Source organism: Jaculus jaculus, chromosome 9, assembly GCF_020740685.1.
Source record: "Jaculus jaculus isolate mJacJac1 chromosome 9, mJacJac1.mat.Y.cur, whole genome shotgun sequence".
Classification (NCBI taxonomy): Eukaryota; Metazoa; Chordata; class Mammalia; order Rodentia; family Dipodidae; genus Jaculus; species Jaculus jaculus.
The window spans coordinates 98,227,228-98,253,051 of NC_059110.1; the positions used below are offsets into that span (position 1 = coordinate 98,227,228).

Below are 25,824 nucleotides of genomic sequence, written 5' to 3' on the forward strand. Positions count from 1 at the left end.
AGAACAGGACACTCCTTGAACACTCAGGCCCTTCTAAAGAGTCTATGTTGTTCCTGTTGCCCCAGTGCAGGTTACCTGGCCCAATCTCAAAGGTAATCTCTCAATTGCAGAGGCAGGGGCAGAAGTTTCAGCTCAAAGAATTCATTTCTGTGCCATATCCCTCTGCTCACACCAGTCCGTTTCTACACAGTGCAACCCTGTATGTCATCTCAGAACACAGCCATAACAGCAAGTCTCTCACATAAACTGCTTCTAGCCCAGTCCAGACAAAGCTGCTTTTTGCCCTCATAAGCCATACCTCACCATACATAGTTCTTACTGCATTCAAGTCTTTCAACCAGAATAGTCCATCAAGCTGTACTTACAGCACTGCAAAGCATCTCTTAGGCCAAGGTTTCAGGTCTTCCTACATTGCTCTTGAAAATCAGTTCCAAAAGGCCAAAGCCACACAGTCAGGTGTCTAGCAGCAAATGACACCACTCCTCAGTACCAACATTACTGTTGCAGTCAGGTTTGCATATTGTCAGAAAACACTTGACCAAGAGCAACTTGTGGGGACAAAAGGGTTTTATTTTGGCTTATAGATTTGAGGGGAAGCTCCTTCATGGCAGAGGAAAACGATGGCATGCACAGAGGGTGGATATCATCCACTGACCAACATCAGGTGGACAATAGTAACAGGAGAGTGTGCCAGATACTGGCAAGGGGACACTGGCTATATAATATCCATAAGCCTGCCCTCAATAATACACTGACTCTTGGAAGCATTAATTCTCAAATCTCTATCAACTGGACACCTAGCATTCAGAACACCTAAGTTTATGGGGGACATCAGAATCAAACCACCACAGGTCTAAATACCAAGTACCATTTTGTGCCCAGTTTTGTTCTTGTATACTGTTTTAAGAATATCTGTGGGGCTAGAGAGATGGCTTAACAGTTAAGGTGTTTGCCCGCAAAGCCAAAGGATCCTGGTTCGATTGCCCACGACCCACATAACCTAGATGCACAAGGAGGCACATGTGTCTGGAGTTCGTTTGCAATGGATGGATGCCCAGGTGTGCCTATTCTCTCTCTCTCTCTCCCTCTTTCTCTCAAATAAGTAAGATATATTTAAAAAAGAAAGAAAGAAAACAAAACAAAAAAAGCAAAAGCAATAACAACAAAAAGCCAAGTGTGGTGGTGTAGGCTTTTTTTTTTTTTAATTTTTTATTTTTATTTATTTATTTGAGAGTGACAGACACAGAGAGAAAGACAGATAGAGGGAGAGAGAGAGAGAGAGAGAATGGGCGCGCCAGGGCTTCCAGCCTCTGCAAACGAACTCCAGACGCGTGCGCCCCCTTGTGCATCTGGCTAACGTGGGACCTGGGGAACCGAGCCTTAAACCGGGGTCCTTAGGCTTCACAGGCAAGCGCTTAACCGCTAAGCCATCTCTCCAGCCCTGGTGTAGGCTTTTAATCCCAGGACTGGGGAGGCAGAGGTAGGAAGATCGCCATGAGTTTGAGGCCACCCTGAGACTACATAGTGAGTTCCAGGTCAGCCTGAGCTACAGTGACACTCTACCTCGAAAAAACAAACAACAGAAAAAAATCTTGTGAGATGAGGAACACTTTTAAATTGAGCTTTTTATAATAATGGTACTGCTAGCTAGACATAGTGGGACATGCCCTGAATCTCTGCACTTGGAGACTGAGGTGGGAGGATCCCTGAGTTCAAGGTCAGCCTGGAGCTATTACATGGTTTACAGATAGATCAGCCTGGATTAGAATGAGACCCTGTCTCAAGAAAACCAATAAAAAAATAATATTAATGGAACTATTGTACATCTGCACACCGGGCATGGTGACACACACTACCAATCTCAGTACTCAGGAGGCTCAGGCAAGAGGATGAGTTTGAGGCTTGCCTGGGATTTATAGAAAGACTCTACTCAGAAAAACATGCCATACAAGTGTGATTGGAGTCTATACACCCAGCAGCCAAGTAAATGCTGAGCGGGTGAGTGTGTTGATTACCTATAACCTGAGATGGAGTTGGGATCCCTGGAACAAGCAGGCTCAGCACACTCTGAGTTCATGGACAGACTATTCTGTAGTAAATAAAAGAGGACAATGAGGAAGACATCTGACAGCAACCTCTGTCTTCCATATATGCCCCCCCACCTGTTCCCACATACACATGAACACACACACCACATACTCAAGCAAATTTGTAATCTGAATTGTTATTGTTTGTTTAGTTTGTCTTTTTTTCCTCCCAAAATGATGTGTTAACGTGATGAAAATAAATAGCAAAGCATAATTTTCATCATGTCTTTTTTTTCAACAGACTCATATAGCTCAGGCATGCACTAGAACTCACTATGTGGCCCCACTCAGTCCTCTTGCCTCCTCTCGAAGGATAGGATTATAGATGAACCCTACCATGCATGTCTTTTACTATTTTTTTTTAAGATTTTTCTTCTAACATATATATATATTTGAGAGCGAGACAAATAAAGGATGGGTGCATCAGGGCCTCTAGCTGCTACCTATGAACTCCAGACACATGTGCCACCTAGTGAATCTGGCATGGGTACTAGGGAATCTAACCTGGGTCCTTTGGCTTGGTAGACATGCACCTTAATTGCTAAGCCATCTCTCCAGCCCTATTATTGTTTTAATAGTACTGTGATGTCAGTATGAATTGCTCCATTTTGAGGAATGTATTTATTTTAAAATATCTCAAATTTTTGAGCTAGACGTTATATATTGATTTTCTCCCTTAGTGCTCCACTCCAGCTACGAGAATTGGTAAATTGTCGTTGGGCAGAAGAAGTAACACAGCAGCTCGATACTCTTCAACTGTGCAATCTCACCAAACATGAAGAAAATGAAAAAGACAAGTATGTGCTCAATCCTCACCCAGCATTTCATGGATTGGCTGTTTTAATGATACTTTATATATGCATATATATAAATATGGTGTGTGCATACTAGTAAAGATTGAACCTAGGGTTAGTGCAGTATATGATACCACTGGGATAAAACCCAAGACATAATGACACTATATTTATAGTTCTCTTATCTATATGTGAGAAAGTAGTGCTAATTGGCAATTTTTAAAAATTCTTTTACTTAGTGCTTGCATTGATTATTTAAAATGATATTTTTTTGTTTTGTTTTTGTTTTTTTTGAGGTAGGGTCTCACTCTAGCCCAGGCTGACCTGGAATTCACTATGTAGTCTCAGGCTGGCTTTGAACTCATGGCGATCTTCCTACCTCTGCCTCTAGAGTGCTGGGATTAAAGGTATGCGCTACCACGCCTGGCTAATATGTTCTTTTTAAACATTTATTTCATGCCATGCATACACGGAGGCAAATAGGTTTTGAGATTATGGACATACATGTGCAAGTGAATGTATGATTTCTGCTTGTTTAATGAAAACATAATGTTATTGTTAGAGACTGCCATGGAAGCAGACTCCTTGAGGTTCAAGAATAGTCTTATTTTAGCCGGGTGTGGTGGCACATGCCTTTAATCCTAGCACTTGGAAGGCAGAGGTAGGAGGATCGCCGTGAATTCAAGGGCACCCTGAGAATACATAGTGAATTCCAGCCCACCCTGGGCTAGAGTGAAACCCTACCTTGAAAAACCGAGAAAAAAAAAAAAAAAAGTAGTCTTATTTCATGATTAACATCTGTTCATATATGGGGATTATTATGAGGGGCAGATAAAGAGTAGACATATTTAATAATATGCCAGAAATTGTTTTATAGATGCAGAAACTATATGGTTAATTTCAGGACAATATTGTCCAGCAATAAAAAAACAGAATTAAGTGAGATACTGGGAATGTTGAATATTTAAAAGATAAAGTAATCTCTTTCAGGAAAACAGAACCACAAAAATGAAAGAAGCTTAATAAGTTTTTATTTTTTATTTTATTTTTTTTTAACGAGGTACGGTCTTACCCGAGCCTAGGCTGACCTGGAATTCACTATGTAGTCTTAGGCTGGCCTCGAACACACACCAGTCCTCCTTCCTACCTCGGGACTCAAAGATGTGTGCTGCCACGCCTGGCCTTTTGTTTGATTTTCTTTAAACAGGGTTTTCCTGTGTATTCCAGGTTGACCTTGAACTCACTATGTAGTTTAGGCTGGCCCCAAACACAGTAATCCTGGTTTATCTACCTGAGTGCTGAGATTGTAGCAAGTAACACCATGCTTAATCAATTCTTAACAAGTAAATATGTAACAGTGTTGTTTCTACTGCATTTCTAGTTAAACTGGACTCTTAGGGATTTCTGTTCTTTCAGCTTTATGGAGGTCATACAAAAAGAATTATTTCATGTTGTATTTTTCTTTTCTTTTTTTTTTTTGTTTATTTATTTGAGAGCGACAGACACAGAGAGAAAGACAGATAGAGGGAGAGAGAGAGAATGGGCGTGCCAGGGCTTCCAGCCTCTGCAAACGAACTCCAGACGCGTGCGCCCCCTTGTGCATCTGGCTAACGTGGGACCTGGGGAACCGAGCCTCGAACCGGGGTCCTTAGGCTTCACAGGCAAGCGCTTAACCGCTAAGCCATCTCACCAGCCCTGTTGTATTTTTCATATAATAATAAATTTCATATGTGAACATTTAGATATTTTCCCCCTCTTAGATTATGGGTATCCGCCAGTCTCCCTTTTGTGTTTTTAGTTTTTTGTTTTTTTTTTTTTTTTGAGGTAGGGTCTCACTCTGGCCCAGGCTGATTTGGGATTAACTATGTAGTCTCAGGGTGGCCTGGAACTCATGGCAATCCTACCTCTGCCTCCCGAGTGCTGGGATTAAAGGTGTGCACCACCACACCCAGTTGTTTTTAGTTTTAAATGTCTTTTTTTAAACCCTTCTCTTTCCCTTTGAATTTTGAGATTATATCTCATAGTGTAGTTTAGGTTTACCTGAAACTTAACCCAGGCTGTCCTCACCCTTGTGAATATGAGGATTTACAGGCTTGCACTACCACATCCACTTTTTAAGTCATTTTTGTACACTATGTAAAAAGTAAGTGTTTATATTAGTGGGGTAGGGCTACCATTACAGTACTACTGACTGAGTAGTCCTCATGTTTTTTTATTATTCTATTGACATTGATCCTGTTAGATTTGACTCTCTTTTTTTGAGGCGGGGGTCCAATGTAAGGTCTTGCTGTAGCCCAGCCTCTTCTGGAATTCACTATACAATCTCAGGGTAGCCTCGTACTCACTGTGATTCTCCTTCCTTTGCCTCCTGAGTGCTGAGATTAAAGGCATGTGCCACCACGCCGGGCTTCTTTTGGTTGTTGCAGTTTTGGTTTTCTGAGGTATGGTCTTGATCTAGCTCAGGCTGACCTGGAATTCACTATATAGTCTCTGTGTGGCCTTGAACTCACAGCAGTCCTCCTACCTCTGCCTCCTGAGTGCTGGGATTAAAGGTATGTGCCACCATACCTGGCAACTCTCTCTTTAAAAAAAAAAACAAAAAACAAAACTTATTTATTTATGAGACAGAGATGCAGATAAAGAAAAAAAAATGGACACCCAAGGCCTCAAACCACTGCAAACAAACTCCAGACACATATGCCACCTTGTGCATGTGGCTTTATGTGGGTATTGGGGAATCAAACCTGGGTCCTTTGGCTTTGCAGGTAAACACCTTAACCTGTGAGTCATCTTTCTAGTCCTGTGTCTGTCTTTTGTAGCCTTTAATTTGACCTGGGTTACTTCCTTAAAGACCTGCTCTCCAAATACAGTTACTTTACGAGTTTAGGCTTCAACGTGAATTTTGGGAGACCATATTGAATCTATAACAGAATTGAACTTCACTGTGTTTCATGTGTTAAGAAAAACTTTTAATTGAGCTTTTCATTTCTTATAAGGACATGATATTATACAATTTTGTCTTAATTGTTGTTATTGGACAGGTGCAGGAATACTACATGTGCACATGCTTATGTTGTATTGACATATTAATCTTTGCATTAAAAGTAGTATGATAGCATTTATATATATGTTTGGAATTGGTGTTATATTTGTACTTTATTGGGAATCTGTAGTTGACATGTTTATAATAAAGTTTTAATGAAAGAAAGTAGTACTTTAAAAATTTTACCCACATGTAATTCTTTAGCTTAATTCACAGTTTATTCTACGTATTTTGTTTCCTGAGCTATAATAATTTAAAATGGAACAATTTGTTTCACAGTGTGAAAATTTGTTGAGATACTTACATTTCAACTTAAATTTACAGCTGTATTTTCTTTTCATAATGCATAGATGTGAAAATCATCATGAAAAACTTAGTGTATTTTGCTGGACTTGTAAGAAGTGTATCTGCCATCAGTGTGCACTTTGGGGAGGAATGGTGAGCAGAACAAATTCAGTATATTGTTTTTAGGTATTAGATGACATTGAAATACTTACTTGATTTAGATAGAATAAAATTATTTCACTTTGTAGAATGAAAACTAAAATGTTGTTACTTTATCTGTGTCTTGTTAAAGTTATTGCACTTCTGTTATTCCAGAAGAACCTCTTCGGGTGGGAGTGTTAATATAGTTCCTGTTCTGTTATTTAAATATTTTCATCTATAACACCTATTAAATTTACATTCACGTGTAGCTATTATTTTTCATTTACCTTTTCTTTTTTTTTCTAAGACATTTTAATATATTTTATTTATTTATTATTGGGGGACACACTGGGGCTTCCAGCCACTGCAAATGAACTCCACATGTGTTTACCCCCTTGTGCATCTGGCTTATGTGGGTCCTGGGGAGTCGAACCTGGCTTTGTAGGCCAATGCCTTAACCACTAAGCCGTCTCTCCAGCCCTCTTTTTCCTTTTTTGTTTGTTTTGTGGTGCTAGGGGAGTAAACCTAGAACCTTATATAGTAAATCACATCCCTAGGCTTGTATTCATTTCTATGTTTTTGTTTGTTTGCCTTATTTTTCAAGGTAGGGTCTTGCTCTAGCCTAGGGTTACCTAGAATTCATGATGCAGTCTCAGGCTGGCCTTGAACTCAGGGCTATCCTCCTGCCTCTGCCTCCCAGGTGCTGGGATTAAAGGCATGCACCACCACACCTGCTTTTGTTTTTGATTTATTTTTATATAATTTTATTTGAGAGAGAGAGAAAGGGGTGGGGAGAGAAAGAATTGGCACACTAGGGCCTTTAGCCGCTGTAAACAAACTCCAGACACATGCACCACCTTGTGCTTCTGGCTTATGTGGGTCCTGGGGAATTGAATCTGGGTCCTTTGGCTTCCAGGCAAACGCCTTAGCCACTAAGCCATCTCTAGCCCTGTTTTGGATTTTTGAGACAAGGTCTTACTGTGTAGGCCATAGTTTCATCAAACTTGAGTCCTACATTAGCCTCTCTGGCACTGAGTTTACAGGTATGCACTGTGCCTAGGCAAAAGTAGATTCCCCCACCCTGAGGAAGTCTTGATTTAGAACTCATGGTAATCTTCCTACCTCAGTCTCCTGAATTCTGGAATTAAAGGTGTATGCCACTGTACAGTGGTAAAAGCAGTGTTTTGGTTTTTCAAGTTAGGGTCTTGCTCTAGCCCAAGCTGACCTGAAATTCACTCTGTAGTTTCATGGTGGCCTCAAACTCAACGTTCGAGCTCTGCCTCACGAGTGCTAGGATTAAAGGCATGTGCTACCACACCAGGCTTTACTGTTTTTTTTTTTTTTCTTTTTTTGATTTTTCAAAGTAGGGTTTTGCTTTATCCTAGGTTGACCTGGAATTCACTATGTCATCTCAGCGTGGCCTTGAACTCATGGCTATCCTCCTACCTTTGCCTCCCGAGTGCTGGGATTAAAGGTGTGCGTCACCATGCCCGGCTTGCCTTTTTTGTTTTTTTTTTAAATATATATTTATTTGAAAGGAGAGAGAGAGAAAAAAATGAATACTCCAGGGCCTCTAGCCACTGCAAACAAACTCTAGATGCATGAACCACTTTGTGTATCTGGGCTTATGTGAGTAGTGGGGAATTGAACCCAGGTCTGTGAGTATTGCTAGCAAGCTCCTTAACCACTGAGCCATCTCTAGAAGCAGATTTTTTAGAAATCCATGCCTTCTTACTTATTTATTTGTGTGTATATTATAATACTAGTCCTCTTGCCAGCATAAACAAACACCAGACCTTTGTGCCACTTTTGGTCATCTGGTTTATGTGGGTCACTTGAAAATTGAACTTGGTCCAGCAGGCTTTGTAAGCAACAGCCTTTAGCTGCTGAGCCATCTTTCCAGTCTAAAAGCAATCTAACAAGTCTGAAGCATTCACATTAGTTTTCCTAGAAACAGCTTTTTGTCTAATAGCCACATTCTGTTATTTGACTTAATATTTAGCAAGTCATCAGTCTTTAGTACGGTTTTATACAAAGGATAATAATAAGCACAGTAGATTATTTTAGAGAGAGAAAGGGAGAGGAGAGAGGGAATGATATGCCAGGGTCTCTAGCCACTAAAGGAACTCCAGATGTATGGGCTACTTTGTGCCTCTGACTTTGCGTGTGTACTGGGGAATCGGACTTGGGTTGTTAGGCTGTGAAGGCAAGTGCCTTAATCATTGAGCCATCTCTCCAGCCCCCTAGATTCTTTTTTTTGCTTTTGGACGTGTTGAGAATCAAGTTAAGGTTTTTCCACATGTCACTTGAGCTATACCCTTACCCAATAGAGTAGATTTCTTATTTTTATTTTTTTGAGGCAAGCCCAACAGACTGCCCCCCCTTTTTTTAAATGCAGGTGAGCGAGAGTGAGCAGGGGGAGGGGGAGCAGGAATTGGTGCACCAGGACCTCTAGCCACTGTACTTGAACTCCAGACATGTGTGCTACCTATTGCACATGTGCAACCTTTGCGTACTTGTATCACTTTGTATGTCTGCCTTACATGGGATCTGAAGAGTCGAACATGAGTCCTTAGGCTTTTCAGGCAGGCCCCTTAACTGTTAAGCCATTTCTCCAGCCCAACATAGTAGATTCTTAGTGGTGAAAATAAGTGAAGTGCGTCCTTCTCTGGAGTTGCCTTTAACCACTGATCATTCTGTGGCTATCAGTCAGTATGATTTTTGGTTTCTCAAGGTAGGGTCTCACTCTGGCCCAGGCTGACATGAAATTCACTATGTCATCGCAGGGTGGCCTCGAACTCAGTGATCCTCCTACCTCTGCCTCCTGAATGCTTGTATTAAAGGCGTGTGCCACCAAGCCCGGCAGTCAGTATGTTTTATGGAGAAAATAGCAGGCTAAACTGGTTGAATAGGTATCAGAAAGCTTTTTATATGATTTCAAATACTTAAGTGCTGATTCTTAAAAATTAAGTTCCCACAATTTAATGCTTAAGTTTTTAAAGTTGCTAGGGACATTCTTTAGTATATTTTAAAGTCAACATTTAAAAAATCCATTTTTTTTTCTCATAAAGACCATAGTGGGGTGCTTTTACTAAATAATACAATTGTATTCAGTGTCTTATAATAGAAGTCTAATTTATTATTTATTTGCCAATCAACAGAGTTATAAATTACTAAGATCTGATAGAAAATTACCTTTGGTGCCAAAAACTGTTCTCTGACTCAGTGCATCTGTATTTGTGATGCTTAAGTGTTACTAGCTTCCTAAGTCTTTTTGCTTGTGCTAGTTACATAGTACATAGGAAGTTTTTCCTCAAATGCCTTACTGTATTTACCCAAATCAGCTTTGTTCAAAACTGAGGTCTTAGGGTTGGAGAGATGGCTTACTTGTTAAAGATACTTGCTTGTAAAACCTAATTGCCTTGGTTCAATTCACCAGTACTTGTGTAAAGCCAGATGTACAAAGTGGTGCATGTGCTAGGAGTTCATTTGCAGTAGTAAGAGGTCCTGGTGCCCATTCTCATTTTGTCTCTCTCTCTCTCTTTCTGTGCTTGCAAATGAATAATATATATATATATTTTTAATTTGAGATAGAGAGAAAGAAGCAGATAGAGGGAATGGATGCACCAAGGTCTCCAGCCACTGCAAATGAACTCTAGATATATATGCCACTTGCTGCATCTGGCTTATATGGGTACTGGGGAATCAAACCTGGGTTCTTTGTTTTTTTATTTTTCTCATTTTTTCAAGGTAGTGTCTCACTCTAGCCCAGGCTGACCTGGAATTCACTATGTAGTCTCAGGGTGGCCTCAAATTCACGGTGAATCTCCTACTTCTGCTTCCTGAGTGCTGGGATTAAAGGTGTGCACCACCACCCCCAGCTTTAGTCCTTAAGTTTTGTTGGGAAGTGCCTTAACCGTCAAACCATTTCTCCAGTCCCCAATAAATGTATTGAAAAAAAAAAAAGTTTTGAGGATGACCCAAATAGACATCAAACAGTTGTGTCCTTAATTATCAATTTTAGGAGTAATTAAGAGGGTATGTTTGTTAGGCCTGGTGGTGCATGCCTTGAACCCTAGCACTTGGGAGCAGAAGTAGGAAGATCACTGTGAGTTCAAGGCCAGCCTGAGACTACACAATGAATTCTAGCAGCCTGGGCTAGAGCAGGACCCTAGCCTCCCACCCCCCAAAAAGAGTTGGAGAGATGGCTTTGCTGTTAAGGTTCTTGCCTGCAAAGCCTAAGCACCAAGGTTTGATTCCCGCATACCTACATAAGCCATATGCACAAGGTGGCGCATGGATCTGGAGTTATTTGCAATGGCTAGAGGCCCTGGCGTGCCCGTTCTCTTTATCTATCTGCCTCTCTTTTTCTCTTTCTCTCTCACAAATAAATTTTAAAAAGTTATAAAAAGAATAGAAATTAAGAGATGTAGGGAAGATGAATTACTTTTGAACAAGAAAATGTAACTTAAATTTTTTGAGTTATTTGTGTGCATGTGTGAATGGGCATGCCAGCAGGTTTTCTTTTTTCTTTTTTCTTTTCAAAGTAGGGTCTAGCTCTAGGTGAGGCTGACCTGGAATTTACTGTGTAGTCTCAGGCTGGCTGCGAACTTGCAGTGATCTTCCTACCTCTGCCTCCCAAGTGCTGGGATTAAAGGCGTGTGCCAACATGCCCAGTGGGAGTAACTTTTCAAAGGCTTATTGGGGAAGAAATGTGAGAACATTTGCTTAGGAAGACAATGGCAAAAGGTTGTGATGGATGGTTTGAATTATGAATCTCTGTGAATATTAATTTTAAATAATTTTTTTTATTGTTTTGAGAAGGAGGTGCTGGGAATCAAACCTAGAGTCTTGTGCATGCTAGACAAGTGCACAACCATTGACTTGTTACCCGTCCCTACAATTTTGGTTCTTTGTAATGAGTTAAGATTTTTTTATTTCCAATAATTTCTTGATGTCCAGTATTTAGAATCTTGAAGTTGCTCCTACATTGGTTGGATAATCTTTTGCAAGCAGTGGCTGGCTTTAAGAGAAAAGTCATTGGAGAGGATGAAATTCACTTGAAAATACTTACCAGTTTATCACTGTCCATAGGTTGTCATAAAGGAATGTAACTCCAATTGGGATCTATGGAAATGTTCTCAAACTATTCTTATTCAATTAAACAGCATGGTGGACATACCTTTAAACCTTTGGCGGAAATTTATGAACAGCATGTCACTAAAGTGAATGAAGAGGTAGCCAAACTTCGCCGACGTCTCATGGAACTCATCAGTTTAGTTCAAGAAGTGGTAAGATTCTTTCTACAGGTTATTAACCTTTTATATTCTATAATATATACTATTAGTCTCCACCTTGCCAATTCTGGATGAATGCCACCATGCCTAGTATGTGGGTAGCTGGGATTGAACTCAAGTCCCCATGCTTATACCCTAAGCATTTTTTTACTGACTGAGCTATCTCCTAATTCCTGAGTGAGCATTTTATTTTATTTTATTTTGCTTTTTTGTTTTTTTGAGGTAGGGTCTCACTCTAGCCCAGGCTGTCCTGGAATTCACTAATAAGTTTCAGGCTGGCCTCAAATTCATGTTAATTCTTCTACCTGTGTCTCCTGAGAGCCAGAATTAAAGGCAGGTGCTACCATGCTGGACTAAACCAGCTTTTTTTCTTTAAAATTTTTTTGTTTATTTTATTTATTTGAGAGCAACAGACACAGAGAGAAAGAGGGGGAGAGAGAGAGAGAGAGAGAGAATGGGCGCGCCAGCGCCTCCAGCCTCTGCAAACGAACTCCAGATGCATGCGCCCCCTTGTGCATCTGGCTAATGTGGGTCCTGGGGAATCGAGCCTCGAACCGGGGTCCTTAGGCTTCTCAGGCATGCGCTTAACCGCTAAGCCATCTCTCCCGCCCTTTTTAAAAATTTTTATTAGCATTTTCCATGATTATAAAAAAAATCCCATGGTAATTCCCTCCCTTTCCCCCACCCCCACTTTACCCTTTGAAATTCCATTTAAACCAGCTTTTTGTTAGTTTCTTTTTGAGATATGGTCTCATGTGGCCCAGGTTGACCTCAAATTTGATGTGTGGCTGAAGAATGATCTTCCTCACCATGCCTGGTCAGTTTTATAATTATAGATGCTTTTGTTTGTTTTTTTTTTTAAATTGTCCAGAATCTTTTTGTTTTGATTTTTTTTTTAAATTTTTATTTATTTATTTGAGAGTGACAGACACAGAGAGAAAGACAGACAGAGGGAGAGAGAGAGAATGGGCGCGCCAGGGCTTCCAGCTTCTGCAAACGAACTCCAGACGCGTGCGCCCTTCTTGTGCATCTGGCTAACGTGGGACCTGGGGAACCGAGCCTCGAACCGGGGTCCTTAGTCTTCACAGGCAAGCGCTTAACCGCTAAGCCATCTCTCCAGCCCTTGTTTTGATTTTTTGAGGCAGGGTCTCAGTCTAGCTCAGGATGACCTGGAATTCACTATGTAATCCTCCTGCCTCTACCTCCCAAATTCTGGGATTAAAAGTGTGTGCCACCACGCCTGACTCAGAATCTTTACTGTGCTTTAAATGCTTATTTTTAAATCAGTTTTTAAATTGATTTACTTGAATTTAAATAATTTTTTTGTTTTGTTTTTCAAGGTGGGGTCTTGCCATAGCCCAGGGCTGACCTGCAATTTACTATGTAGTCTTGGGATGGCCTCGAACTCATAGTGATCCTCTTGCCTCTGCCTTCTAAGTGCTACTTAAATAATTTTTTCAAATATTTTATTTGTTTATTTGAGACAGAAAAACAGAGGGGCCGAGAAAGTGGGAGAGAGAATGAGTGTGCCAGGGCCTCTCTAGCCACTGCAAAGGAACGCAAGACACAAGTAAAACCTTGTGCATCTGGCTTTACATGGGTACTGGGGAATAGAACCAGGGTCCTTTGGCTTTTCCAGCAAGTGCCTTAACCACCAAGTTATCTCTCCACCTCCTAAATAATTTTTTAAAGTACTTTTTGTTGTTTATTTATTTGAGAATGACAGACAGAGAAAGAGGCAGATGGGGTGGGGGGGAGAGAGAATGGGCGCACCAGGGTCTTCAGCCTCTACAAATGAACTCCAGACTCGTGTGTCCCCTTGTGCATCTGGCTAACATGGGCCCTGGGGAATTGAGCCTCGAACCAGGTTCCATAGGCTTCACAGACAAGCACTTACTAGCTAAGCCATCTCTGCAGCCCTCTAAATAATTTTTTAAAGCAAAGTTACCTATGGCAAACCAATAATTTAAAAATACTGGCTCATAAGTATTAAAGAAGTATTCAACTGGTTTTAATATTAATTGTATTGGGGTGGAGAAATAGCTTGGTGGTTAAGGTGCTTCCCTGTGAGTTCCTTAGGCCAATTCCCAGTACCCACACAGGGCAGATGCACAAGGTGGTGCATGTGTCTGTGGAGTTCATGTGCAGTGACTGGAGGCCCTGGTGTGCCCATTATTTCTCTATCTGCCTCTTTCTCTCTCTTTCAAATAAATAAATTAATTAAATCTTTAAAACAAAGAAGAGTAATTGCATTGATTAAACATCTCTTTGCTTCTGGTTTTAAAGTTCTCCAGTTCAAATTTATTTTACTTCTAGGAAAGAAATGTAGAAGCTGTAAGAAATGCCAAAGATGAACGTGTTCGGGAAATTAGGAATGCAGTAGAGATGATGATTGCACGCTTAGATACACAGCTGAAAAATAAGCTCATAACACTGATGGGTGAGTGTGTTGTACTGTGCTGGGGTGGGTGGTACTTCGGCCGTGATGGAGGTTCATTCTTTGAAGAGTAACATTGGGGAGCTGTTAATAAGCTAGGAGAGGAATCTTTTTTTTGTGTGTGTGTATTTATTTGAGAGCAACAGACAGAGAGAGAAGGAGGCAGACAAAGAGCGAGAGAGGGGCTGGAGAGATGGCTTAGCAGTTAAGCGCTCACCTATGAAGCCTATAGACCCCAGTTCAAGGCTCGGTTCCCCAGGTCCCACGTTAGCCAGATGCACAAGGGGGCGCACGCGTCTGGAGTTCGTTTGCAGAGGCTGGAAGCCCTGGCGCGCCCATTCTCTCTCTCTCCCTCTATCTGTCTTTCTCTCTCTGTCTGTTGCTCTCAAATAAATAAATAAAAATGAAAAAAATAATATTTAAAAAAAAAAGAGCGAGAGAGAATGGGCACGCCAGGGCTTCCAGCCACTGCAAATGAACTCCAGACGCGTGTGCCCCCCTGTGCATCTAGGTAGCATGGGCCCTGGGAAATCCAGCCTTGAACCACGGTACCTAGGCTTCATAGGCAAGTGCTTAACCGCTGAGCCATCTCTCCAGCCCTAGGAGAGGAATCTTGAGTTTTGTTTTGTTTTGTTTTTTAATTTTTTGAGATAGGGTTTCACTGTAGCCCAGGCTTACCTGGAATTCACCTGTATTCTCAGGATGGCCTCAAACTCACTCCTACCTCTGCCTCCCAAGTGCTGGGATTAAAGATGTGTGCTACCATGCCCGCCTTTAAATTTTTTATTTTTATTTATTTATTTTTGGTTTTTTAAGGTAAGGTCTAGCTATCCTAGGCTGACTTGGATGGAATTCACTATGTAATACCAGGGTGGCCTCGAACTCACAGCAATCCTTCTACCTCTGCCTCCCAAGTGCTGGGATTAAATGTGTGTACCACCATGCCTGGCTTTAAATTTTTTATTTTTATTTCTTTATTTGAGAGAGAGACAGAGTGACAGACAGACAGAATGGGATGGGTTCACCAGAGCCTCCAACTACTGCAGACAAACTGCAGATGCATGCACCACCTTGTGCACCTGGCTTACATTGGCCCTGGGTCCTTTGGCTTTGCAGGCAAGTGCCTTAGTCACTAAGCCATCTGTCTATCTAGCCCTTAGGTAGCATTTTTACTCCCAATAAATCTGGTTTAAAAGTTATCACTACTGCCGGCGTGGCACACGCCTTTAATACCAGTACTTGGGAGGCAGAGGTAGGAGGATCCCTGTGAGTTCAAGGCCACCCTGAGACTACATAGTGAATTCCAGGTTAGCCTGGGCTAGAATGAGAACCTGCCTTGAAAACCCCCCGCAAAAAAAAAAAATCACTATTAATGTCCTTTTCCTTCCATTCTGTCTTTACTGATGGTGAAGAACTAATACTTGTAAATATGAATCATCAACTCAGCCTTTAAAAGATTCACATTCTAGGGTTAAAATTTTTTTTTCTTTTGAGGTAGGGTCTCACTCTAGCCCAGGCTGACCTGGAATTCACTCTAGTTTCAGGGTGGCTTTGAACTCATGGCGATCCTTCTACCTCTATTTTTTTTTTAATTTTAATTTTTCTTCATGTACGTGTGTGGTGTGTGTGTATGTGTGTGTACTTGCATGCTTGTGGATGTCAAGAGGACAATTTTCAATGTTATTCTTTGTCTTCCACCTTTTTTGAGGCAGTCTCTCATTGTCGTTGGTCACTGCTGCATGTGCCAGGCTAGCTACTGTCTATCTGCTTCCCATTTCACTTTGATTTTCCTGGGCTTACAGAAGCCCACACATATATTTACATAAGGCTTAGGGATCAAACTTAAGTATTCAGGGTTAAATGCCAAGTACATTATCATCTCCCTAGCCCTGAATTTTTTTTATAATAATTTTATACTATCTGACTTGCAGTTTTTTTTTTTAAGGGCCTTGCAACAGATCATATAGGCAGGGTGTGGTAGCGTACGCCTTTAATCATAGCATTCGGCAGGCAGCGGTAGGATTGGTATAAGTTTGAGGTCATTCTGAGACTACTTATTGAATTCCTAGTCAGCCTCGGCTAGAGTGAGACCCTACTTCGAAAAACAAAACAAGCAACAACAACAAAAAGTCATTCTTTAATTTTTTTTAAGATAAAAAAAAATTGGGAGGGATTAACTTTTATTTATTTATTTGAAAGTGACAGAGAAAGAGGCAGATAGAGAGAGAGAATGGGTGTGCCAGGGCCTCCATCCACTGTAAATGAACTCTAGATGCATGTGCCCCCTTGTGCATCTGGCTAATGTGGGTCCTGGAGATTTTTTAAAAATATATTTTATATTTATTTATTTGACAGGGAGAGAGAATGGGCATGCCAGGGCCTCCAGCTACTATCAACAAACTCCAGACACGTGCGCCCCCATGTGCATCTGGTTAATGTGGGGCCTGGGGAATCGAGCCTCGAACCGGGGTCCTTAGACTTCACAGGCCAGTGCTTAACCTCTAAGCCATCTCTCCAGCCCAAGATTTTTTAAAATATATTTTATATTTATTTATTTGACAGGGAGAGAGAATGGGTATGCCAAGGCCTCCAGCCACTACCAACAAACGCCAGACACATGCGTCCCCTTGTGCATCTGGCTAACTTGCGTCCTGGGGAATTGAACTAGGGTCCTTAGGTTTCACAGGCAAACACCTTAACCACTAAGCCATCTCCCCAGCCCTCCAGCCCTATTATTTATTTATTTATTTATTAGAGACAGAGAGGAGGAGAGTGAGAGAATGGGCATGGTAAGGTCTCTAGCTATTGCAAAGGAACTCTAAATGCATGCGCCACCATGTGCCTCTGGCTTACATGGGACCTAGAGAATCAAACCTTGGTCCTTAGGTTTTGCAGGCATGCATCTTCACTATAAAGCCATCTCTCCAGCCCCATTCTTTAAGTTTTTATTTATTTATTTATTTTTAAATTTTTTTGAGGAAAGGTTTCACTGTAGTCCAGGCTGGCCTGGAATTCACTATGTAGTCTCAGAGTGGCCTTGAACTCATGGTGATCCTCCTACCTCTGCCTCCCAAGTGCTGGGATTAAAGTCATGCACCACCACTTCGGTTCTATTCTTTAATTTTTTTTTTTTTTTTTTTTTTGAGGTAGGGTCTCACTCTGGCTCAGGCTGACCTGGAATTCACTATGTAGTCTCAGGGTGGCCTCGAACTCATGGCGATCCTCCTACCTCTGCCTCCCGAGTGCTGGGATTAAAGGCATGCGCCACCATGCCTGGCCCTCTTTAAGTTTTAAACAGTACAGTTTACTCATGCTTGAAAGAACGAGAAACACCCTGGGGGCTGGTGATATGGCTCAGCAGATAACTGTGCTTACTTACAAAGCCTGAAGGCCCAGGTTTAATTTCCAAGTAACCATGTAAAGCCAGAACTCTCCAGATCCTATGTAAGCCATACACACAAAGGTGAGGAAAGTGCAAGGTTTCACATTCCCACTAGGTGGCACAAGTGTCTGGAGTACTATTTCAGTGACTGAGGTCCTGGAATGCTAGTTCTTTCTGTCTGTCTGTCTCTCTTTCTCTGAAATAAAATAAAAATGATTTTTAAAAAATGTGGCTTCTGTGGGGTTGGAAAACTTTTCTTTTGAAAAATGTGACACACATCTGGAATTGGTGTTTACAATGGCAGGAAACCCTGGCATGCTCTCTCCCAAATAAAGAAAAAAAATAAAGAAATAACCTTATAGCCATTTGATTATGATACTCAACGCAAAGGAAAATCAGAACTATTTTTAGGTCAATCAATCTGTGGATAGTCCTATTTTTTTTATTACATAAATAAACCCATTTCTTGCAGGCAAGGAATATCACAAATGATAAAGCTTCTACTGCCCTTCATTTCCTTCAGTCTTCTGATGACAGACTTGACTATGACAGCAGAAGTCATGGTGTAGGCACCTGCCCCACCACCCACTGTCTTCATGCAGGGACCACAGTGCCAGATGCCCAGAGTCCATCACTTCATCTTGGTTTTGCCACAGAAGGAGCATGCTACTTGATTTCAGTTTTCTAAACCATTTTCTGTAGGGAAGCACCATAGCAGGTCCCATACTTGCTGATGATGTCGCCCCTATTTGCTTGCTTTGCCATGTCACCATGACCTGAGCCAGACCCCAGAGATAATTTTCATACAGATACAGACTAAGATCGTCATGCGATTTATGTGTTGCTGTGGCTTGAACTCAGGGCTTCATTCATACTAGCCAAGCATTCTTATCAATTGAGTTTCATTCCCAGGACCAGTCCTGCCTGTGTATTTCTTAAATGAATTTTATATGCCTAAAATGAATTTTGCCTAAAATAGTGTTTCTAAAGGATGTTCTCTTTTTATTTTTCCCTTCCTTTTTCTTTCAGAGAGAGTAAGTATGGGTGCATGAGGGTCTTCTGCCCCTGCAAATGAACTCCAGATACATGTGTCACTTTGTGCATCTGACTTTATGTGGGTACTGTGGAATTGAACCCAGGCCATCAGGCTTTGCAGGCTAGTGTGTTTAACCACTGAACCATCTCTCTAACTCAGAAGTTCCCTTTTCTAAGCTACTTTAATAATAGGTTTAGCTTCTTAAAGGAATAGAAAAATCATTAGAGTAGCCGTAATAAAGCACATTTAAGAATCTGTGGGGGTGGGGGTGGTAGCACTCACCTTTAATCCCAGCACATGGGAGCAAGAGGTAGGATGATTGCTGTGAGGTCAAGGCCAGCCTGGGCTATAGAGTGAGTTCCAGGTCAGCCTAGGCTAGATTGAGACCCTACCACAAAAATAAATAAATTTGTGGGTTTGGAGAGATGGCTTAGTGGTTAAAGATACTTGCTTAGAAAGCCCAATGGCCCTGGTTCAGTTTTCCAGATATACAAGGTGATATAAAGGCAGATGTACCAAGTGATGCGTACATCTGAAATTTGCATACCAATTCTCTCTCTCAAAAAGAGTGTACTAATTTAATTTAATTTTTTTTTTTTTTTTGGTTTGAGATACGGTTTCACTATAGTAGCTCAAGCTGACCTGGAATTCACTATGTAGTCTCAGAGCAGACTCATACTCACAGTGCTCTTCCTACCAAGTGCTTGGATTAAAACATGCACCATCACGCCCTAAAATGTATTTTTTACATATAGTCATTGGAAGATATTTCTATCTTAAACTTATAGTAAGCCTGAGCATTGATGTTTTGCTATATTTGAACAGGTCAGAAGACATCTCTAACTCAAGAAACGGAGCTGTTGGAATCATTACTTCAGGAGGTGGAGCACCAGGTGATGAAATATTTTAGTATGTGTGTGACTAAGGCAACACTAAATATTAAATAGAATAAAGTACTTTTGCTTGGGCTTGGTAGTGCAAAGCTGTAATCCCAGTTTGGGAGGCTGGGGCAGGAGGATCCCAAGTTTGAGGCCAATTTAGTCTCTACAGAGAGTTTGAGATTATACTGGGCCCTATCTCAAAAAGCTAAAATAACAAATAAATGTCATGTCTTTATTCTTTCTTTCTTCGTCATCGTCTTTTTTTTTTTTTTGAGGTAGGGTCTCACTGACCTGGAATTTTATTAATTCGCTTTATAGTCTCAAGGTGGCATTGAACTCACAGTGATCTACCTCTGCCTCCTGAGTGCTAGAACTAAAGGCGTGCACCACCATACCTGGCTTCTTTCTTTGTCCTTGTTATTATTTATTTATTTTTGGTTTTTCCAGGTAGGGTCTCACTGTAGCCCAGGCTGACATGGAATTTACTCTGTATTCTCAGGGTAGACTCAAACTCACAGAGATCCTCCTACCTCTGCTTCCTGAATGCAGGGATTAAAAGCATGCGCCACCATGCCTGGCTTTGTCCTTATTTTTAACTAATTAATTTTAAAGGCACCACCATACCTAGCTAAAGCAAAAAGGTCTCTTTAGCCTAAGCTGGCCTGTAATTCACAGTGATCCTTCTACTTCAGCCTCCCAAGGATTTAAAGGTGTAAGTCACCATATCCAGCTCAAAATAAGTCTTAATTATCATGACTATTTTGCTAAAGTTCTCTTTCTCTCTGATTTGAAGTAATATTTCAGAAGTCAGTAAGATTTGTGTTTGTGAGCTGCATCTTGACGCCTCTGTTACCTAGAATATAATCAGAAGTGCTTGTTTTTATATGTTTACAGGATGTGTTCATTAATACACAAAATAGTTTAACTGTACCAGTGTATAAATATATTTGTATGTTCTTAAGTTTTGACTTAACCTTAAAAAGGAGAGAAAAAATGGGTTAGAATGGAAGCAGACCTAGACACTTTAAGATCCTTAATTTTCAAACCCACTGGGAAAGATTGTTTTAAAAAATTAAGTCTCACTTGTGTGTGTACGTGTACACCAGAGCTTTTTGCTGCTGCCAGTTAACACCAGATTTTTGTGGCACTGTTTATATCCAGTTTATATGAGTGGTTCTGAATTGAACTCAGCCTGGTAGACTTTACAAGCAAATACCTTTTAACCAATTCAGCCTTCTGCCCAGTCTCCAATTATTACTATTTTTTAGACAGTATTTCACAAGCCAGCTACTCGCTATGTAGTTGATAATGATCTTGAATTTATAATCCTCATGCCTCCATCTTCTGAGTGCTAGTATTATAGGTGTACACTTCTTGCATGCTAGGCAAGCACTCTACCAGCAGAGCTACACTCCTAAGCCCTGAAGTTATTTATTTATTTCCAAACATAGATTGAAAGAGAGGTAGAGACAATGGGTGTGCCAGGGCCTCTAGTCACTACAAACAAACTCCAGATACATGTACTACTTTGCACATTTGGCTTTATGTAAGTACTGGGGAATTGAATCCCAGCTATCAAGTATTACCAGCAAGTGACCTAATTGATGAGCCATGTCTCCAGCCCTGAAACTTATTTTTTTTTTAAATTTTTTTTTTGTTCATTTTTTATTTATTTATTTGAAAGCGACAGACATAGAGAGAAAGACAGAAAGAGGGAGAGAGAGAGAATGGGCGCGCCAGGGCTTCCAGCCTCTGCAAACGAACTCCAGACGCGTGCGCCCCCTTGTGCATCTGGCTAACGTGGGACCTGGGGAACAGAGCCTCGAACCGGGGTCCTTAGGCTTCACAGGCAAGCGCTTAACCGCTAAGCCATCTCTCCAGCCCGTGAAACTTATTTTATTTATTTATTTTGTTTTTTTGAGGTAGTGTTTCACTGCAGCTCAGGCTGACCTGCAATTTAATATGTAGTCTCAGGGTGGCCTTGAACTCACAGTGATCCTCCTACCTCTGCCTCCCAAGTGCTGGGATTAAAGGTGTGCATCACCATGCCTGGCTGAAAATTATTTTTTAATTTTTTGTTTTTTGATGTAGGGTCTCACTCTAGTCCAGACTGACCTGGAATTCACTATGTAGTCTCAGAGTGGTCTCTTGGCAATCCTACCTCTGCCTCCTGAGTGCTGGGATTAAAGGCATGTGCTACCACACCTGGCTTGAAAATTATTATTATTTTTTTTTGGTTTTTCGAGGTAGGGTCTCACTCTGGTCCAGGCTGACCTGGAATTAACTCTGTAGTCTCATGGTGGCCTTGAACTCATGGCGATCCTCCTACCTCTGCCTCCCGAGTGCTGGGATTAAAGGCGTGCGCCACCATGCCCGGCTTTGAAAATTATTTTTATAACCAGATTAACTTCTGTTTCTCTTCTTTTAAAATTTTTGAGTTGTAGGCTGGGGAGATGGTTCAGGGTTTGTTAAAGGTGCTTGCTTACAAAGCCTGTCTGCCCAAGTTTGATTCCCCAGTATGCACATAAAGCTAAATGCACAAAGTGGTGTATGTGTTTGGAATTCATTTGCAAGCAGCAAGAGGCCCAAACATACTCTCTGTCAAATAAATGAAAATGAAATTAGAAAAGAAAACTTGAATTGCTATTGAATATTAATGTTGTTGGTTTGGATAATTCTTTGTCTTTTGTGATATATAACTCAGAAACTTCATTTTTTAAAAATTTTTTATTTATTTAAGAGCGACAGAGAGAGAAAGAGGCAGATAGAGACAGAGAAAGAATGGGCGCTCTAGGGCTTCCAGCCACTGTAAGTGAACTCCAGATGCATGCACCCCCTTGTGCAATCTGGCTAATGGGGGTCCTGGGGAATCGAGCCTCAAACCGGGGTCCTTAGGTTTCACAGGCAAGCGCTTAACCTCTAAGCCATCTCTCCAGCCCATCAGAAACTTATTTTAAGCTTTTCACTTAAGCAGTTAGTGGAGTGGGAAGATCTCCTGTATTGGTTGAACCTGCTAAGTCAGACAGCATGTGACACCAAACCTAAAGTCTTAAGTCAAATGTAATAATGATCTATGAAGAGATGACAACTGTTAAAAGAGGAAGGGGAGGCAAAGATTTGGAAAGAGACTAAGAAAACATACAATATTAGTTTAAAAAAAAAAGAAATGCTTTAAATTCAGTAATGTTTCCTCTGTTTATGAATTGCCATAGTTTAGCAAATGTCAGTGACAGTGAGGGCCCTTGTGTTGCAGAGAGGGGATTCCTTATTGCAGAAGGTCATGGGAGTCATAGGTGTCTCAGCTATTATTCAGGTTTTTCACTTCCAGCCTTGCACCTAGTGGGGTATCATGAAGCATGAGTCTGGTGTGTAAACTGTAAACCCCATTTACCCTGTAATAGGAATCCCCTAATGTGAATGGTAGGATTTGGGGTTGAAACACATAGAAGGAGGAAGAGGGATGAGGGAAAGAGACTTGTACCTACCAGGACTCCCTTTCCACTACAAATTATTGATGACAATACCTTAGGGATAGTGGCTGTCCACCAGAGGGAGGACCCTGAGAAAGAAAATAATGTGAGAATTTGGGAAAGGGCAGGAGGGCAGGAGCACACATAGCCAAGGCAAAGCTGAGCCAGCCCTATGTCAAGATATATATATATATATATATATTTTTTTTTTTTTTTTTGTGTGTGTGTGTGTGTTCTTCATTTTCAAGATATATATTTTTTAATTTTTATTTATTTGCGAGTGACAGAGAAAGAAAGAGGCAGAGAGAGAGAATGGGTGTGCCAGGGCCTCTAGTCATTGCAAATGAACTCCAGATGTGTGCACCACCTTGTAAGCCAGATGGCTTACGTGGGTCCTGGGGAGTTGAACCTGAGTCCTTTGGCTTCACAAGCCTTAACCACTAAGCAATCTCTCCAGCTGTGAAATATTTTGTTTGTTTGCTTTTTGAGGTGGGGTTTTACTCTGATCTGAAATTCATTATGTATCTCCCCCAGGCTGGCCTCAAACTCACAGCAATCCACCTACCTCTGCCTCCCAAGTGCTGGGATTAAATGCGTGCGCCACTATATCCAGGCTTTTTTTTCTTTCTGCATAATGAAATTCTTCCATACACCTCATAGTTAACTACCTCCATTGGTTAGATGAGAAACTAAGGCACAGAGAGGTGGGGAAATAACTTGCCCAAGGTCACATGGTGTTTTTTCTTGAGTGAATGTCTGAAAACTCATAACATACTGTGTTGCATGCTGCTTTGTCAGCACTGCCTGAAGTCCTAGTTCTGAACCTTATTTGTTTACTTTTAGTGTTTTGAGTAAAGGAGAGACTGTGTCTCCTATGACTAATTTTTTTTTTTCCTTCATACAGCTACGGTCTTGTAGTAAGAGTGAGCTGATATCTAAGAGCTCAGAGATACTAATGATGTTTCAGCAAGTCCATCGAAAACCCATGGCATCCTTTGTTACCACTCCTGTCCCACCAGACTTTACCAGGTATTAAAATTTCACTTTAATTTTACCAGACCTTTAAGGAAGAGCTAACACCATTGCTTCTTAAGCTTTTCCAGGAAATAGAAAAAGAAGGAATTCTACCAAACTCCTTCTATGAGGCCAGCATCACCCTGATACCAAAACCAGGCAAAGATAGAATGAAAAAAGAAAATTACAGATCAATCTCCCTCATGAACATAGATGCAAAAATTCTCAACAGAATGTTGGCAAACAGAATACAGTATATCAAAAAAAATTCACCCTGACCAAGTAGGCTTTATCCCAGAAATGCAGGGATGGTTCAATATACGCAAATCTATAAATGTAATACATTATATAAACGGGTTGAAGGACAAAAATCACATGATCATCTCATTGGATGCAGCGAAAGCATTTGACAAAATTCAACATCCCTTCATGATAAAAGTCCTACAGAGACTGGGAATAGAAGGAACATACCTCAATATAATAAAAGCTATTTATGACAAGCCTACAGCCAACATATTACTAAATGGGGAAAAACTGGAAGCTTTTCCACTAAAATCAGGAACAAGACAAGGGTGTCGACAGTCTCCAATTTTATTTAATATAGTTTTGGAAGTCTTAGCCATAGCAATAAGGCAAGAGACACACATAAAAGGGATACAAATTGGAAAGGAAGGGATCAAGTTATCATTATTTGCAGATGACATGATTCTATACATAAAGGACCCTAAAGACTCTACTAGCAAACTGTTAGAGCTGATCAAAACCTACAGCCATGTAGCAGGATACAAAATGCATACACAGAAATCAGTAGCCTTCATATATGCTAACAATAAACACAGAGGATGAAATCAGAGAATCACTCCCATTCACAATTGCATCAAAAAAAATAAATAAATAAAGTACCTTGGAATAAACCTAACCAAGGAAGTAAAGAATCTCTACAATGAGAACTTTAAAACACTCAAGCGAGAAATTGCAGAAGACACTAGAAAGTAGAGAAACATCCCTTGTTCCTGATTGGAAGAATCAATATTGTGAAAATGACAATCTTACCTAAAGCAATCTATACATTTAATGCAATCCCTATGAAAATTCCAAAGGCATTCTTCATGGAAATAGAAAAAACAATCCAAAAATTCATTTGGAATCACAAAAAACCTCGAATATCTAAAATAATACTGAGCAACAAAAATGAGGCTGGTGTTATCACCATACCTGATTTTAACCTCTACTACAGAGCCATAGTAACAAAAATAGCGTGGTACTGGCACAAAAACAGACATGTAGATCAGTGGAACAGAATAAAGGACCCAGATTTAACTCCAGATAGCTATAGCCACCTGATATTCGATAAAAATGCCAAAAATACTCATTGGAGAAAAGACACCCTCTTCAACAAATGGTGTTGGGAAAACTGGATTTATATCTGCAGAAGGATGAAAATAGATTCTTTTCTCTCTCCATGCACAAGAATTAAGTCCAAATGGATTAAAGACCTTAACATCAGACCTGAAACTATGAAACTGCTAGAGGAAAAAGTAGGGGAAACCGTTCAACATATTGGTCTTGGCAAAGACTTTCTGAATACAACCCCAATTGCTCAGGCAATAAAACCACAGATTAATCACTGGGACCTCATGAAATTACAAAGATTTTGCACTGCAAAGGACACAGTGAAAAAAGCAAAGAGGCAACCTACAGAATGGGAAAAAATCTTCACCAGCTATGTATCTGATAGAGGATTAATATCTAGGATATACAAAGAACTCAAAAAGTTAAATAATAAGGAATCAAACAAGCCAATCAAAAAATGGGCTATGGAGCTAAATAGAGCATTGTCAAAGGAAGAAATATGAATGGCATATAAGCATCTAAAAAAATGTTCTACATTACTAGTCATCAGGGAAATGCAGATTAAAACTACATTGAGATTCCATCTCACTCCTGTCAGATTGGC

The 25,824-nt window shown here is 40.6% G+C and overlaps 1 protein-coding gene across 4 annotated transcripts in view; it reads left to right on the forward strand.

The window, feature by feature from the left end:
• Nucleotides 1–25,824, forward strand: part of Trim37 (tripartite motif containing 37) — a 171,476-nt gene that overhangs the window by 16,170 nt on the left and 129,482 nt on the right. For 3 of the 4 annotated variants that reach the window (XM_045159189.1, XM_004664517.3, XM_045159191.1), the window contains 6 exons: nt 2,768–2,884; nt 6,275–6,362; nt 11,519–11,641; nt 13,964–14,087; nt 19,328–19,395; nt 23,758–23,882. In XM_045159189.1, the coding sequence (XP_045015124.1) occupies nt 2,768–2,884; nt 6,275–6,362; nt 11,519–11,641; nt 13,964–14,087; nt 19,328–19,395; nt 23,758–23,882 (645 nt within the window). Of the gene's footprint in view, nt 1–2,767; nt 2,885–6,274; nt 6,363–11,518; nt 11,642–13,963; nt 14,088–19,327; nt 19,396–23,757; nt 23,883–25,824 lie in introns of those variants that run through there. The other variant, XM_045159190.1, reaches the window with a different exon arrangement.